This window comes from Rattus rattus, chromosome 2 (genome assembly GCF_011064425.1).
Source record: "Rattus rattus isolate New Zealand chromosome 2, Rrattus_CSIRO_v1, whole genome shotgun sequence".
NCBI lineage: Eukaryota > Metazoa > Chordata > Mammalia > Rodentia > Muridae > Rattus > Rattus rattus.
In genome coordinates, this window is record NC_046155.1 from 90327641 (window position 1) to 90345592 (window position 17952).

A 17952-nucleotide genomic window follows, 5' to 3' on the forward strand; every position below is an offset into this window, starting at 1 on the left:
CACTGAGGAAGAAGGTCTCAAAATAAAACCTAACATAGACTCTGCCCTGTGGTTCACCCTTATAAAGAGTGTTTTGATCAAGCATAGCAAGCTGTAAAAGAAAAAATACAAAATGTATGTTTCAGATATTAAAGGGGCACCAGGAAGTAGAATGGCACTAAATCCTGTATTCAAGGATGTTAAATGAAATTGAGGAACTGGTGATTTCATGGCAGGATCCCACCCAACTGAGCTTACTGTTTATGTTTGCAATTGAAGAATCGATAGTTATATCCTTATGTACTATTATGACCTGGTTGTTGTTTTCATTTGGACATAAAGAGATACGATTGTGTGTCAAATTGACAAGGGATAGATTGTGATGGCTATTCTTCCTTGTCAACTTGACTATATCTGGAATAAACTACAATCCAGAACTTAAAAAGGATCTTGTGAAAAGGTAAAGACAGACTTAGATTCAGGCATGGAAGTCTATGCCTTTAATCCCAGCACTCAGTATACAGATCTTTGAGTTCAAGGTCAGTCTAAGTGCAAGTTCCAGGACAGCCTAGCGTAGGCAGTGAAAGAGTTGGAAAACAGAAAGCTACTGATGATGTAATAGAACAGGGGGGCCATGTTCCAGCCTACCACTCAGCAGAACTCAGCACCTTTGGCCATATGGCTCTGGCTTTAGAGTCAAGAGTAGAAGGGGTAACTGGGATAATTGATGCTGGTTAGCTGGTGAATCACTGTGATTAAGAAGAGACTGGGCTAGAGAGATGGCTCAGAGATTCCCAGCAACCACATGGTGGCTCACAACCATCTGTAATAGGATCTGATGCCCGCTTCTGGTGTGTCTAAAGACAGTGACAGTATAAATAAATCTTTATAAAAGGAGAAGAAGCAGAAGCAGCTGATTTTTTAGTCTAGTATTTCTTCACTATGATGTTTTAAAATGGTAATGTATATCCTGTGATATTGGGAGTGTGTGATTTGCTTTTTTTTTATTTTATAGGGGATTACAGTTAAGAGACTGCATGAATCTCAGAAGAGGCTTTGAATCGTGATTGAAACTGTGATAGACAATGGTGACTTTTGAAGTTGGACTAAATGTATTTTGCATTATGCTATGGCTAGGTATGGCCCCCATGGACTCATGTGTTTGAACAAGCCTATGGGGACCAGGGAATGGAATATGGTGGTTTCAATATGCTTGGCTCGTGGAAAGTGGCACTATTAGGAGGTGTGGCCTTATTGGAGGAGGTGTAGCCTTGTTAGGAGAAGTGTATACTGTGGGGGCCGGGCTTTGGGGTCTCATATATTTACTCACTCTTTGGGGTCTCATATATTTACTCAAATCTGGCCAGTGTGACAGTCTCGTCTGGCTGCCTGCTAGGAGAGTTTCCTCTTGTCGGCGTTTAGATCAAGATGTAGAATTCTCAGCTAAGACAATGCCTGTATCTGGAAGAGATGAAGATGAGTCAAGAAAAACTGACAACTGCAAGTTTGACAGTGTAGGTTTTAAAAGAATATAAAATCCTAAAACGTTTTTGTCAGCTTACTGTTTTGTATATGGTGAATACACATAAATGAATATGAAAGAAATAGTGAAAGTTTCAGGAGTGAATATAAGCTATTTAAAAACCTGATAATATGACATGATTGGCTTGGTTATTAACATAATCAAACGTGTTAAATTATACAACAGTTATTTCCTAGGCCTTTATTTTTTTCTTTTTTTTTTTTTTTTTTTTTTTTTTCCGGGGCTGGGGACCGAACCCAGGACCTTGCGCTTCTAGGCAAGCACCACTGAGCCAAATAACCCCGCCTTTTAAGCTTAATGAATATTATATGTTTTTAAACTTTATAATCATAAAATATGGACGCTTCCAATTTACTATCATCTAATTCACAAGCTTAACTATTTCTTAAATATTTAATGTTATTTATATATTCAACTAATTAGCTGCTCTTAGACACTTGAAACTATTATTATAAATGTAATAATATCTTAGGCAGTGAGACCTTTATGAGCCTTTACATAACCTTTGCAAATCTAATATCAATAAACCAATCTTATACATGAGGTCACTAAACAAGTGACCTTCATGTACAAGTTTCATAGACATCGAAAGCTGAGAAAGCATATACTGCTAATGATAATGTTCACAGAAATAATAAATTAAAACATCATGTTATAGTTCCTGGAAAAAATGGAGGTGCATCACTACATTCTTCCTTCAAGAAAGCAACTTCCTTGCTGCATTGTTTGAGAAAGATGATCTCTAGCTCTCAACTCTTTTAGGGTCTGTCTGCTGGCAATCATGCCCTTCCAAGGCATCTACCAGCTGAGGAAGACAGGGTGGACTGTAAACCCCAGAGTAGGACATCGACTCACATTACTAGATTCAGAGCTTCGTGGCTCATCATTTTTCCTAGAGAATTTAATTGTAGTGTAATCTAGCCACAACCAATGTCAACAGAATTGCCACCTCAGACTTCCCAAGGAACTGAGTTCTTGTAATCTGTTGAGCCCCAGATTACAGATTTTTGTTTTGTTTGGTGTGTGTGTGTGTGTGTGTGTGTGTGTGTGTGTGTGTGTGTGTGTGTGTGTGTTTACATGTGAGAGATTAAACTCAGGAATTGTTCTTCAGGAGCCAGCTTGTTTCTTTTCTGAAATTTTGGTTTGCTGTTTTCTGTTGTATATGAGTGTTCTGTCTGCATGCATGTTATGCACACCACATGTGTGCCTCTTGGATCACTTGGAACTGAGCCACAATATGGGTGCTAGCAATCAACCCTAGGTCCTCTGCAGGAACAAGTGTTCTTCTGTTTTTCTTTTTTTTTTTTTTTTTTCCAGAGCTGGGGACCAACCCAGGGCCTTGCGCTTGCTAGGCAAGTGCTCTACCACTGAGCTAAATCCCCAACCCCGAACAAGTGTTCTTGATATCTGAACCATCTCTCCAGCCCTCCTGCTTTGTTTCTTGAGACACTGAGATCTGGAGATTTGTAACCTGGAGATTACAAATGTGTTACCATATCTTCCTTTTTATATTGGTGCTGGAGACCAAACTCAGGGCTTCATGCTGACTCTTTCTTGTAAGCACTTTACTGAATTGTCTTCCTACCTCTCCCTCCATTTTTTGGAGACAATGTTTTGCTTTGTAACCCAGGTTGGTCTGACACTTCTCAGTCTATGTGGTAATCTTCTCTTCTTAACCCTCCCAGTGCTGGGATTACAATGTGTGCCAACACACCCAGCTTTCAGTTCCTTTTTAAAAGTGAGGCCCCACCTTCTTAATTGATATATTATTGTAATCTTATAAGTCTAATATAAATAAACTTTGCGTGCATTCATACATGCTCACAAGCAAATACACAATTTGTGGTTCAGACAACTAGAAATGAACCCAACATAGACTATCATTTGGTCATCTTTGCAAAATTTACATTTCTATGCTCTAGGTCCTCTCCTGTAAATAAGATCTAATCTTAGACTGTTGGTGAGTAAATGAGTTTATACATTAAAAGTACACAAAACAGCTAGGTGATGATGGTGCATATCTTTAATTCCAGCACTTGGAAGACAGAGGCAGGTGGATCTCTATGAATTCAAGGCCAGACTAGTCTAGAGAGCGAGTTCTAGGACAGCCAAGGCTACACAAAGAAACCCTGTCTCAAAAATCAAAATAAAAGTACACAAAACAGCCCCTGGCTCCTACAGTGTATTCAATAAACAGTGCTATTATCATTATTTGCTGAGTCTTAGATTGCATGCATTTTTCTCTGAACATATATTATAATAATTATATGTAAATATGTTTTATATATAAATATATAATTTTGACACAGCTGTTACAGAAAAAAATCTGTATGTTTCAAGAACACTATAGACTCTTCAGCGTATAGGGCCTAAGTTAAATCCTAGTTTTTAATTAAACACTAATATGCTTAATTAATTATTCTTCCCATTGTCTTTTTGTTTTTTTTTTTTCCAATTTACAAAGACACAAACCAGGTATGTTAAGTTTACATTGGGAACATACATAAATATATACTAATAATGAAATTTTATTTCAAAATTATCCTTAAGCTAAACAATGCCATCAGTTCTGATATCTATTAAGGGTTAGGCTTCGCTGGTGGCACATGCTTTTAATCCCCACACACAGGATTTCAAGCTTGGCCTGCCCTTTTGGAAAAGAGGGAGAACGGAGATGTTTGGCTTAAAACACTCAAATAAATGTTGCCAGCCTACCCAACTGAGATGAGTTGGTAACTCGGAGTTAAACCTCAGAAAAAAGACAGTTCTAAGGACTTTCCCTTTCGCCCTACTGGGCCACCTTGGAGACCTAACTACATTAGGCTTGACCTTGGCAGAACCTAAACCCCTGGCGGGTCAAGGATTACGCACGCTGAGGAAGGTGAATTTTTTCTCCCCGCTTTCAAGCACTGAGTGACAAGAGCCACGGGGTAAAGCCTGGGAGAATTAAAGTCGCTAAGACCCATCAGCCTAGGCTTGCGAGCTCCGGATCCACAGCTGTCACGGCAGCTCTTGCAGGACGCCAGAGCTGAAGGAAATGCCGACTCGGCCTCCATCTGTCTGACAGCATCAGCCACGTGGAATTGGAGGAGCCCCGGAATCCGCTCTCTAAACCAGCGCCAGGCCCACGACTGACCGGAGAACTCAGAGAACAATCGCTTCACCCGCCAGCCCGCTATTCCGGAGCCGGCTCAGCCGCTCACAGGCCACACCGCGCTTCAACCAAACCTGGCCCTTAGTCCCGCCTCACTGCTCAGCGCGGATTGGTGGTAGGGATAAACTCTGTCGCTGATTGGACAACAGCGAAGTCGCTCCCGCAGACCGTAGCGTCTGGCCGCAGTGGAGCCCTAAGTGTACCTTCAGACCCTAGGCCGCTCCTTGCGAGAGTCGAGCCCTTTGAGGTGGCTTAGGTGGTTCCCCCCCCTCCCGAGTTGACAGCATCACCCCGTCCCGTATCTTCCTCCCCTCTGTTTTGTTTTTCATCTCTCCCTCCTGTCTCCAGTCTGCGACGACTGGCCCCATAGATCCTCGCTGAAGGTGAGGAGCTGAGTCGCTGGCGAGTGGGCCGCTCCGAAATGGCCGCTCCCTTGAGCTGTCTAAAATGGCGGTCTCGTGCTCGGCTGGGGACCGCGACTCTGCTCTGCAGCCCAGCCGCGGCCGAGACGGTAGGCCGACGGAGATGGAGTAGAAAGGTGTCGGGTGTTGACACGACTTCATTGTCGACAGCACCGGCGACATCCCGAGCGAGAGGAATCCTGAGGCAATGGTAGGCTACGACAGGAAGCGAGCCTCCGGGGGCGTGGTGCTTCGCGAGCAGTGCACACCTATCCCTGAGGGTTAGCTGTCACTGGCTCTGGGCGAAGTGACTGCGTTGAAATACTTAGAGGCCCCAGTCGAGCTCCCGGCCCCTCCTGCTTCCTAACCTTAATGATTTGGCCTGCGCTCCCATCTGTAAGGGTATTGTTCACACCTTGGACTGTCTGGCAGCAAAGGACCCCAAAGGGGAGAGAGACCCTAGTGTTCCCTTTCAGGGAGTAAACTGGAAATTTAGGAGAACAGATTCTTTGTCCTCAAGAGCTGGTGGGTTATACCTCTGAAGAGAAAGGAATAAGATGCCCTTTTAAGACATCTACTTTGTGTGTGTGTGTGTGTGTGTGTGTGTGTGTGTGTGTGTGTGCGCGCGCGCGCGCCCACTTAACAACAAGGTGGGGAAATCTTAATATTAAGATGAACCAGCGGCTCCATGAAGTTCTGTTTTGCTAAATTCAACTCGAGGCTAGAAGGAGAGTTCACTGCCAAGGAATAGGTTTTCTAACTGCTGCCTACTTTAAGATCGCTGCCTTTGGCTGTTACAACACACTGGCAATCTGTTTCTACATACACACACCAACCTCTAGTACCAGATGCTTTTGTGCTTGATGAAGTAGAAAACTCACGAGTAATGTCCTTACACTTGGACTACACAGTCTAACTTTTGGGAGCTCTGTTCTTTATTCTTCATTAACAAAATGTGTTAACCTAGCAGGTGATGACTTCTCTGTGTCTTTCTCTAAAATGCAGTCATTGATAATCTCAGGTTCTTGACAATTAAATGAATTAACCAATATGAGGAATTTGGCACAGATACTAACAGGTCACAGAAAATAAGAGAGTTACTCCGTAAGGATTAATTGTTAGATGGGGACAGACTGGTTATACTAACAGCATATATCACGTAACACTTGCATATATAATTTCACTTTAGATTGAGTTTTTAGTTTTAGAGGTATTGAAATAGGGTTGTACTGAAGAAGAAGAAGAAGAAGAAGAAGAAGAAGAAGAAGAAGAAGAAGAAGAAGAAGAAGAAGAAGAAGAAGAAGAAGAAGAAGAAGAAGAAGAAGAAGAAAAGAAGCAGCAGCAGCAGCAGCAGCAGCAGCAGCTCAGTTGGTTTTTGTCCACCCCCAACAATGTTTCTTTGATGTCAGTGGGTAAAAAAGAATTTCAAAGCAGGGAAATTATCAGAACAATAAGTGGAGTAGAAAATATTTGCATGTTTACTACATACTAGGCATTCTCTGTTTACATCTCAAGAGCTGCACTGCAGCGAAGAATTTGTGTTGACTGTACTTAAAATATAGTAAATTGTCATAGTAGAAGTTTATAGTTCTGCTTATTGCAGTGTCTCATTTTAACTTTTTTTATTCTAGGCTTCTGGTTACTCCCATTCCCACCCTATCCCTTAATTTTATTCTTTTGAAGAGTCTGCATTTCAAGCTATCACGTTGGAGAGAGTGATTACAGAAAGAAGTGTTCATTGTTTCAGGTATCTTACCTACTAGCTGTTAACAGGAGAATCATTTTGATTGAAGATCTAAAAGGATAGGATAGAGCTTAATCCTTAACCACATGACATTTAAACCAACAGGAGCAATCTGTATACCTTTACAAATTCAAAACTTAGGAAACAGTATTCATTATTGGTCTGAAGTTTGCATTATCCTTGAGTTTTCTTTTACATGAGAGAAAAATCTATTAAAGTGAGTTTATATTTTCTTAAGATTCTGATCTTGGCACAATAATAGACAGAGTAACTAGTAACAATGTGCATTACTTGAAATAAATCTTAACTCAGATAATGTAAGTATATATTATATGTACTTTTAAGTCTGGAGAAATAGTGTCTACTTTTTGGTCTGCAGTTTACTTTTTATTGTTAACACATAATGCTTAGAATACAGTAGAGCTCTCTGTCTTGGAGCAGCATGTATTTTTAATACAGCTTATTAGAATTGTTGAAGCTCTGAAGGGAGACTTCTGATATATAATATTATCAACATTGAGTACATCTAGTGGCAATAGTTATCAGAAAGATAAAAGAAACTTTAAAATATTATACATTGTGAGATAAGGTTGGTAAATTATAGCCCACGAAGTCTGTTTTGGTACCTAAAAGTTTTATTGGAACACCCACCCATTCTTTGATCTGTTGTTATGCTCTAACTACAGAGTTGAATAGTTGCAACAGAGCCTGTGTGACCAACAAAGCAAGCATTTTTACTGTATGGTCTTAAATATTTATTAACCCTTGCCATGGAAGATGTTTCTAAAGAACCCTTCCTTTAAAATGTACACACAAACTCATTATTATTTCTTACCCTACTAGTTTCCAGATTCTTTTAGAATGTTAATATTCTCTGAGTGTTTTGAGAAAAAAAAATGACACTACCAATAATAGTTTTTCTTTATAGTTTTAATATGATTTGAATGTAATTTTAAGACTACTAAACACATTTCTATAATTTTTATTTTTATGTGATAATCTACCTTTAAGAAAGATGTGCTATAAGGGGTTGGGATTTAGCTCAGTGGTAGAGCGCTTGCCTAGGAAGCACAAGGCCCTGTTCGGGTCCCCAGCTCCAAAAAAGAACCAAAAAAAAAAAAAAAAAAAGAAAGATGTGCTATATCAGGGAGCACTAGGAAGTTGCATGAGAGGTCACCTGGTAACAGGAGTGATGGTCCATCTTCATGGGCCAGATGTATAGGTAGTATTAACAAATTAACTTATGTGCTGCCGTCCATCCTCGCTCATCTTTGTTTCTTGTCTTATCATTTCAAAACATTTGTGATACTCCGTGTTAAAACTAACCATGTTTTATACCACAAACTCATTACCCTTGGATCTTTGGCTGAAACAAGGAAATCTTAAATAAGAAGTAGACTGGTTTGTTACCAACTTGTATCTTAATCAGAATGCCAAAAGGTTGGTATAATACAAACTAAAAACGGGGTTGGGGATTTAGCTCAGTGGTAGAGCGCTTGCCTAGAAAGCGCAAGGCCCTGGGTTCGGTCCCCAGCTCCGAAAAAAAGAAAAAAGAAAAAGAAAAAAAAAAATACAAACTAAAGACGAACCACTGTAATCTTCAGTTTCTGAAAAATCAGAAAATGAGCTTTCCAGGGTCAAATGTTGTCACTTCCAATAAAATAGCAACATTTTGTTAAAAAAAAAAAAAAAGAAAGAAAGAAAGAAAATATGAAAAATTATTTGTCCTTTGCATGCATTTATTTACTTTGGAAATTGAAATGCACCTCATGCTTAGTGTGTACTCTGTAAGAAAATTGTATCCAATAGCTCTTTAGCCTCTAGTACGCTTGAAGACATCAGAAACTAAACACTCTGTGTATAGGACAAAGACATCATCTTTTTCAAGCAGTATCTTGATTTACCTGAAAATGGAAAACCTCCAACACCTAAGATTGTCAATCCAGAGAAGGAAAGTGCTACAGAAGCATCATACAGTGTAAGTTACAACATGGCCCTGAGTGGAGAGGTTCAGACGGTTGGAGAATTGCTTATTAAACCTTGTGCAAAAGATGTCGTGATGCGGTGTCTGATGAACAGTACAGTAGTAGGTGCAGCACAACTCTCGAACAGCACCGTGGCCATCGGACTCAAGCTCTAGCTTCGATACTGCAGAAGAACTTGTTAGGACACTGAGAATTTGTGATGGGTCGTCACTGCGACTAGATGAGTCAGCTGATGGTTCAGGACTTGCTGTGCTGTGCTTATTGGTTATAGGTTTAATAAATCTACCAAGGAGGACCTACTCTTACGTGAATCTTTACAGTGAAGAAATAGTGAAGAAATAGTCAACTGTATCAACAATTTTCTGCAGAGACATGAAATTGAATGGAAGAAATGTGTTGATGTTTGCAGTGATGCTTGTAGGGTAGTGGATGGGAAAATTGCTGAGGCTGTCACCTTAAAACATGTAGTTCCAGAAAGAACCAAATAGTCACTGCCTATTATATCGGCACACATTAGCAGTTAAAATAATGCCCCTATCTGTAAAAAATGTGCTAGATCAAGCGGTACACAGTATCAATTTCATTAAAGCTCGATCACATCAATCCCAGTTACTAGAAATCTTATGTGAAGAAATGGGTGCTCTGCACATAGCTCTTCTGAGTATAGAAATAAGGTGGCTTTCTCCAGGTAAAGTTCTTATAAGGCTTTTTGAGCTTCGGCTTGAACTGTTGGTTTTTGTGGATTCTGCTTTTTGACTATCTGATTTCTTAACAAACTTTGCTGCTAAGACTTGCATATCATGCTGATATTTTTACTAAATTGAATGATGGAATGATGTTAATATATCAATGCCAGGAAAGAATGTCCCAATGTTTACAGTGTTTGATAAAATATCTTCAGTAAGAGAAGAAGAAAACTTGGTTTTCCTACACTCTGAATTTTTGACTGATATTAATTCTACAGTGGATAAAGATATCTGCAGTGCTATCAGGCAGCATCTAAAGGGTTTTCTTCTCTACTCTTTTAAAATATTTTTCTGTGACAAGTGATAATAATACTTGAGTTAGAAATCCATTTTTGGCAACTGTTAAACCAGCCTCATTAGTAGCTCAGAACCATGAGAGCCTGATTGATTTAACATCTGAATCCCAAGTGAAGGAAAATTTCAGTGAACTGACACTGAATGATTTTTGGAGTAGCCTAATTCAAGAATATACAACATTGCAAGATGTGCTGTCCACGTACTTCTTCCTTTTACAGTAATGCACCTGTGTGAAACAGGGTTTCATGTTATGCTGACACAAAACCAAAATATAGGAAAAGACTTAATGCTGTGGCTCATATGTGGATCTGCCTTAGCAACATCATACCTAATATTAAACCAATATGTGGCAAAAGACGGGGAAACACTGTTCTCATCAAAATTGAACGACTTTGCATGTCTATTGTTAATGTAAGGTGAAAATAAAAGATGAATTCATCTCTAATACTGAGATTTTAAGAAACTGAGTCAAAAATTCAAATATGTTAATGCCATTATTTCTTACATTGTAAATTTCAGAGGATTCCATAAATTACAACTAGAAAATGACAGTCTGTAAAACTAAATTCTGGTTCCTTAGTGTAACACATTAGGATATGCTCCCTACCTTTTTTCGAAGCATTCTTGCCCTACAAATGTCTAGTTCTTTTTTTTTTTTAGATTTATTTATTTATTTTTCAACCATGTGGTTGCTGGGAATTGAACTCAGGACCTCTGGAAGAGCAGACAGTGCTCTTAACTACTGAGCCATCCTTCTAGTCCCAAGTGTCTAGTTCTATGAAATATCTTTCCATTCCATAAAATATCAGTTTCATGTTTTCAGGTCTCAAAAGCCTGTCATCCACGTAGTCTCTGGTGACTCCTACTTTTCAATACTACAATACTATGACTCAACTTTTTGTCACATTGCTTTTTCTATATATTTTAGGTTTTTGCCCTATTTTATCCTGGTGTAGTGTGTGTGCGTGTGTGTGTGTGTGTGCGTGTGTGTGTGTGTGGTGATTTCAGATGTTACTGGGCTGAACTTTTAGAGGCCCTTACCTAGCTTTCTACTTTCATTATCTGACAAAAGCCTTTCTTAAAGTTCAGTAAAAAGGAGGGGAATGATAGGTAAAGGAGAACCACAAAAAATGGAAATAGAGATTTCCTACTGTAGTGGTTGGTGTGGTGGGATGTGTACACCATGATACACTTTGCATTGTTTTTTGCTTGTGACTTAGGTATTCTGCCAGGTAGAATTCAGTATGAACCTTCTACAGAAGTCATTGAGGAATGTCCTAACATTTTGATAAAGGTTGAATTCCAGAAGGAAAGGAGCAGAAGTATGAAGCATATTTTAGATATTTTTCCCAATATTTTTAGATTATTGAAAATTCCATTGTACTATGGCCTATCTTAATGAGATTTTTTGTGTAAAATACTTGGTTGGCTTATTTGTTTAATTTATAATACAATTAATTGGCACTATCTTAGAATACTTATTTATTTATTTATTTATTTATTTATTTTTACACTCCAGATTTTATTCCCCTCCCCGTCCATCCCCTGAAAGTCTACATCCCATACTCCACCCCCCACCTACCCCTCCCCCAGTCTCCATCCCATCCACCCCACCAGACCTCTAAACTTCCTGGGGCCTCCAGTCTCTTGAGGGTTACAGTCATCTTCTCTGACTGAACCCAGACCAGGGAGTCCTCTGCTGTATATGTGTTGGGGACCTCATTTAGTTGGTGTATGCTGTCTGGTTGGTGATCCAGTGCCTAAGAGATCTCAGGGGTCCAGGTTAATTGAGACTGCTGGTCCTCCTACAGGGTTGCCCTCCTCCTTAGCTTCTTCCAGCTTTTCCCTAATTCAACCAGAGGGGTCAGCAGCTTCTGTGCATTGGTTGGGTGCACAGATCTGCATCCTACTCTTTCAGCTGCTTGTTGGGTCTTTTGGAGAGCAGTCATGGTAGGTCCTTTTTTATGAGCACCCCATAGCTTCATTAATGGTATCAGGTCTTGGGGCCGCCCCTTGAGCTGGATCCCACTTTGGGCTTGTCACTGGACCTTTTTTTCCTCAGGCTCCTTTCCATTTCCATCCCTGTATACTTCAGATAGGAAGAATTATGGGTCAGAGCTTTGGCTATGGATTAGCAACCCCATCCCTCACTTGATGCTCTGTCTTTCTGCTGGAGGTGGAGTCAGTAAGTTCCCTCTCCTCACTGTAGGGCCTTTCATCTAGGGTCCCCCCCACCCTTTGAATCCTGAGGATCTCTCACTTCCCAGTTCTCTAGTATATTCTAGAGGGTCCTCCCAACCTGTTTCAGTTCTTTCTGCTGGCATTCAGGGCTTCAGTATACCAGATCATGTTCCCCTCTCTCTCCATCCCCATCCCCTTTCATTCCCCTGTCCCTCCCTTCCTCCCCCCTTATGGTTGCTTTCTTCTCCCTCCCAAGTAGAACTAAGAAGTCCTCACTTGGGCCCTTCAGCTTGTTGACCTTTCTGAGTTCTGTGGACTGTATTTTTTTTAAGCTAATATCCACTTATTAGAACATACTGTGCATGTCCTTTTTGGTCTTTGTTACATCACTCAGGATGACATTTTCTAGTTCCATCCATTTGCCTGCATGGAATACTTTTTAAAATTCCTATTGATTTGCTGTCTCTGGACTAGTTTTTCCATGTTATGTCATATAACCTTGGTAACCAATTCTGTTAGATATTTTGTATTCAAGAGCTACTACAGATAGTTGTTATTTAATCTCACTTACTGAAGCATGTATTTTCCTGCTTTGGTAAAATGACTTGGATTCTAATGTCCATTTTACTGCTTAACTAGATGTTCGACTATGGCATTCTGAACTTCTTAAACTTCACTTCATTGATTTTTAAAATTAGCTTTTCAGGGTGATTTTGAAAATTTAGTGGGAATGTGTTTAAAGACTGTAATCCAGAATAGGTATATGGCATGTGCCCTCTACCATATCCAGCATCCCAGATAAATTTGACTTACTAATTCATGAAAGACCGTCAATAGAACACGTATTTTGATCTGAGGCAGAATGAAGCACTTCTGTCTAGGTTTTCCTCTTCTCCTGCCTTTGTCAGCTTAGTAAAAATCTATTTATCAGTTGCCTTAGTAAACATGTTACGGTTAATGTTTATAACAATGCTATCTGACTTGGGCTTGAGTGAGGTTACACACTGAGTAGCAAAATTTAGTCTTTCTCAAAAATGGTACTTTTCTCTGTCATTGCCTGTCAGACTTTTCAAAGAAATGCAGGGCGTGACTTTATAAGTTCAGCACAACATTACCTCCTAAAATCCAAATATTTCTTTGAAATCTGTTTTCTTCTGAATTCATCTAAAATGGATTACCTACTTTATAACTTTATATTTCTGTAAAAAAATACAAATTTCTATAATATAAAGTTAAATATTCAGAAATGTATCATAGTTTCCTATACATGCAGTACATTTTAGGTACAATCCCTGGTATTAAACATGCCCCAGTTTGAGAAGCATGAGCAAATCTATTTTTCTATCTGTCTTATACTGAATTCTGATAACTAAAAGACTTCTTATGTGATTAGGCTTGATTAAATCTCTCTGCAGGATGTCTCTTCAAATGCATTATTTCTCTATCTTTTCCTGAACCACATTTTTAGCAGTCTACTTTCTTCTATTTAAATCCAGTCCTGTTAACTGGGACCCTGTTACCTGCTATTAGATCTCTTGCCAACTTGACACCAACTCAAGTGCTCTGAAACGTTTCTGGCCTATTCTATTATGAAGTACAAAACTGGGGAGAATGAACTTTAGCATGTAAAGATGGTTCTGATTCCTGCTAGATAATAGACTAACTCCATACTTCACTTCTGAGTTGTTCTAATCTGTTAGTTACAACTGAATCCCCAAAGAGAAAATTAGTTTCTTCTGTGTTTAAACATTTCTTGTCCTTCACAATTGGCTGACTGTTCTATAAAACCCAAAGTTAGCAAATGCTGCCGCCGTCTCCCTTTCTTGACTGTTTATAAGCCCTTTGCTTATCATGACAGACAATGTTTTTGAGAACAGTATGGGAACCTTTTTCTCCAGCCAGAGGTAACCTACTATCTAATACATCTTACACACACACACACACACACACACACACACACACACACACAAATGTTAAAAGGAAAAATAAATATAATTTTACTTAATAAAATAGCTACTTGGGGTCTAAGTGATATTTTCAAGGCACCAACAATGACAGCTACTCTACCTGTCTATCTATAAAGCAGTGCCACTCTGATGTGTTCAACCCCAAAAGGGCTTTCTTAATTTTAATATCTGTATTTCAAATAGTTCAAATGCTTAGATTTCTTAATGAGAATTGTTCTGTTTTAGTCTTGATTTACGTCTGCACATAAACACTGTGGTAGTCAAGGTCTGTTCTTCCTCTTCCTCCTCCTGCTCTTCTTTCTTTTTTTAAAGACCTGTTTCTCTATAGCCCTGGCTGTTCTGGAACTAGCTCTTGTTACCAGGTTGCCTCAGACTTGGAGATCTGCCTGCCTCTGTCTCCCAAGTGCTGAGATTAAAGTCCAGCCTAGCCTACAGAGCAAGTTCCAGGACAGCAGGGCTATACAGAAAAAAACCTGCCTCAATACCCACACCCCACACCCCAACCCTGGTAAAAGGCATGTGCCACTACCACCCAGGCAGATTTTTAATGATAGAAATGTAGATTGAATTTTCTTGTTAAAGGTAAAATATAATTAATGAGAGTAGCTTTATGAAGCCTTCCTTAAACAGGATTAAAAATGAGCCTGTATTTCAAGAGCTTCAAAGGCAGCATTTCTCTAGAAAAAGTCCCTACTTCCTTAAGATTGTTTTATTCCCTAAAATTAATTTATGTATAATTTATCAGCTTTGGAAATTTATCTGTGGAACTGATGTGTGCTTCATTTGAGGTTACTATAACTACTACTGTTAATTAGTGCAATGGAAAGAATTCTGGAGTAAGTATCAAGAGACTTCGTGTTCTGTAACTAATTAACTATGTAAAGTTCATCCCTCTCTAGGCTTTAGTTAATTTTTTAAATGAAAGGAATTTAACTGAAGTGAGCTCTAAAATTCTTACCAGATAAGATTAAATTTTAAACTTAAGGGTTAGGGTGTAACTTTAATTTTTTTCAAAACCTATTTTTAATGATGACTCTTAAATGCTTTAACCTCCCTTTTAGCCCACCACCCACCAGAAGTAGTGGAAAAGAAAGGTTATGGGAGCAGAGGTAGGGATGAACCTGTTTAGAAAGGTTCTTTGGAGCAACAATTCCTGTCTGTGTTGTCTGGAAATCAGCAGTTCAGTTCACAGGTTAGCAGGCAGTGGCAGCTCAATCCATTCACAGGCACTTCACAGATACACCAGCAGTCCAGTTCCATAGATGGGTTAGCAGTAGTGATGACATGACCTAGCAGAGACAGCCAAGCCTCAGCCTCAGCCTCAGCACTAGTCAACAAGAAGGACCAGGAGGAATTCTCAGCTGTGCCTCTCTCAGTAAAGCGAAGATCAGCAAAGACACGAAACCCACAAGTGTTATACAGCTAGCTCAAGCAAGCCAAGCTCTGCCTCCTGCAATGTTCAAAGAGTCCTATCTATACCCTCTAAATATTACATGTCCTCCATGGGTCATGCCTCAGCACATGTGTCTGTCTCAGCTGACATCACTTTGCCAATCAGCCTGAGTCCACAGAAGCAGCAAGAAACTGCAGCACACCCCCAGAAGTTTTTTGGCAAGTTTCTCTCTATGGAGTCTCAACAAATGCAGCTCAACTGCGTAATGTAAGGCCAACCAGTACATGCATGTCATTAGCAAAGACTCCTTCATCATGTGTCCTTTCACGTGCTTGCTTTAACAAATCATCCTTTTTTCCTGTGTCTGCTTCAGTGAAATGTATCTTCATGAGTCTGCCTTAGTGTTTCACATCTGTGTCTACTTTAATGAAATGTTCCTTCACATGTTTGCCCCAGCAAAACAACATCCAACCAACTTTCCAAAGAACCCTTCATTTCCATTTCATTAGGGACTCAGTTATTTGATATTTAAATTTGGGATCTTTGTGGAGCTATGGCTCAGCTGTTCAGAACACTTGTTCCCGCTGAGGACGCAGTTTGGTTGTCAGCACCCACATTGCAGCTCACAACTGCCTGAAACTCCAGTTGCAGGAGATTCAACTCTTTGGATTTCTGCATGCACACTTACATACTTGCAAGCAAAACACTCAAACATATATTTAAAAAAATCTAAAAGAAAGTGAATTAAATTTTTTTCTTAGACACTAACCTTTTTCAATTTCTCTTTTACCATTTTACTTGCTATTAGTCAAATGAAAATTAACAAATTGCCCTTTCATGGATACTGACTATAAAGAATGAAGTATTTTGGAAAGAGAGAGAGAGAGAGAGAGAGAGAGAGAGAGAGAGAGAGAGAGAGATGTTTTGACATTTGGAAAACATTTAAGGAAAGGCTAAAGTGTGAGGAGTTAGGTCCAGTTATCTTTTCTATTTTATAGATGAGAAGCTCAATCAGAATATGAAGTGGTATCAATATCATTGAATGGCTTTTCTCTCAGTGGAATAACTAAATAATTCATGATTTTTTTAAAGCTTTGGCTAGGTTAGTCCTGAATTGACTATATAATTGAGATTAGAGATTAGGACCTGTTCAGTTTTCTTAATTTGCTGAAGGTTAGTAAAAATGATGAAACTTTAAAAACTAACAAACAAAAACGACTTAGTAAGTTATGATTCGTAGAGGAAGTACGAGGCAGAAGTAGTTTGCATACTTCTCTATCTTAAAAGTTGCTGTCAAAAGCTTTAAATAAGTTCCCTAAAGGAGCCATTAATATAAGCTTAATGCCCATACAAGATACTCTTGAGAAACTGAGTTTATATGCTAGGTGTACTTCAGATTTCTGAGATCTATCACTTTAAAGACCATGTTGAGAAATGTACATAGTAGTTGAGATAGGAACTCTGTAACCTAGGATAGCATAAAATTCTCTTTGTAGCCCAAGCCAGCCCAAAATTCTTAACTTTACCTCCCAAGTACTAAGAGTGCAGGCAAACAACACTATTCCTGTCCTCCCATTTTTCAGAGTAGGGACTATACTTTGGACTTCTTTTCATACTATATAGCACTTTTTATATCAGGCTCTTTGTGTAAATTGAACCTGTTTTATCTTAGAGAAATAGAATATACTAATCAGGCCTATAATCTATAAAAAATCCCCAAATTTACTGTCTCAGTTGGGGTTTCTATTGCTATGATGAAACACCGTGACCAAAAGTACTCTTCTTCATGGGCACATGCAGAGGCCATGGAGGAATACTGCTTACTGGCTTGCTCAGCCTACTTTCTTATAGAACCCAGGGTGGCACCACCCACAATGGACTGGGCCCCATTGATCCCTAATTAAGAAAATGCCTTCCAGCCAGATCTATGGGTTCATTTTCTCAATTGAGGCTGCCTCCTTACAGATGACTCTAGCTTGTGTCTAGTAGCCAGTACATTTGCTCTTGTTTTTATCAAGCGAAAGGGATAATTATCACATGAAGGGCCTTAGCTAGGACCCTTCAACTGCACAGCTGCCGGATCTTTGCTGCTGTGCCTCTTCCCTACTATTCCTGTCATCCAGGAAGTCTTGTTGGGTAGATTTCATTGTTGGAAGTTTTAAGCTTAGTTTTTAAATTCTATTTTCCTTGAATCATGATTTTTTAAGACTTATATAAAGAAATATCCTTTCCTCCCCCCAAAGTATGTACAAAATCTTTTTTTTTTTTTTTTTTTTTTTGATTCTTTTTTTGGAGCTGGGGAAACCCAGGGCCTTGAAAGGCAAGGAGCCATAGCTAAATCCCCAACCCAAAGTATCCTTTGAATAATAAAGCATGGAATAAATTTAGACAATAGGACTTTATTCCATGGCGTATCTCTGCTACCTGAAACAGTGTTTAAAAATTAGTCCATTCTTATCCAGAAAACTTCATAGGTGTTAGGTTACTCATTCTTCATAAACTATATAACCAAATCATATCTCTGTAAGAATTAATTGTTTAACACTTAGGAAATACTTTTTT

At 39.2% G+C, this 17952-nt stretch overlaps 1 protein-coding gene across 1 annotated transcript; it reads left to right on the forward strand.

Annotated features, from left to right (window-relative positions):
* The first annotated feature begins 5285 nt into the window (after window positions 1-5285).
* On the forward strand, window positions 5286-10470 carry Zbed5 (zinc finger BED-type containing 5). Its single transcript, XM_032895067.1, is given in 7 exon segments — window positions 5286-5358; window positions 8405-8954; window positions 8956-9056; window positions 9059-9288; window positions 9290-9582; window positions 9584-9629; window positions 9632-10470. Coding segments are annotated over 7 exon segments (1518 nt in total). The 3' UTR covers window positions 9857-10470.
* The last annotated feature ends 7482 nt before the right edge of the window (window positions 10471-17952 follow it).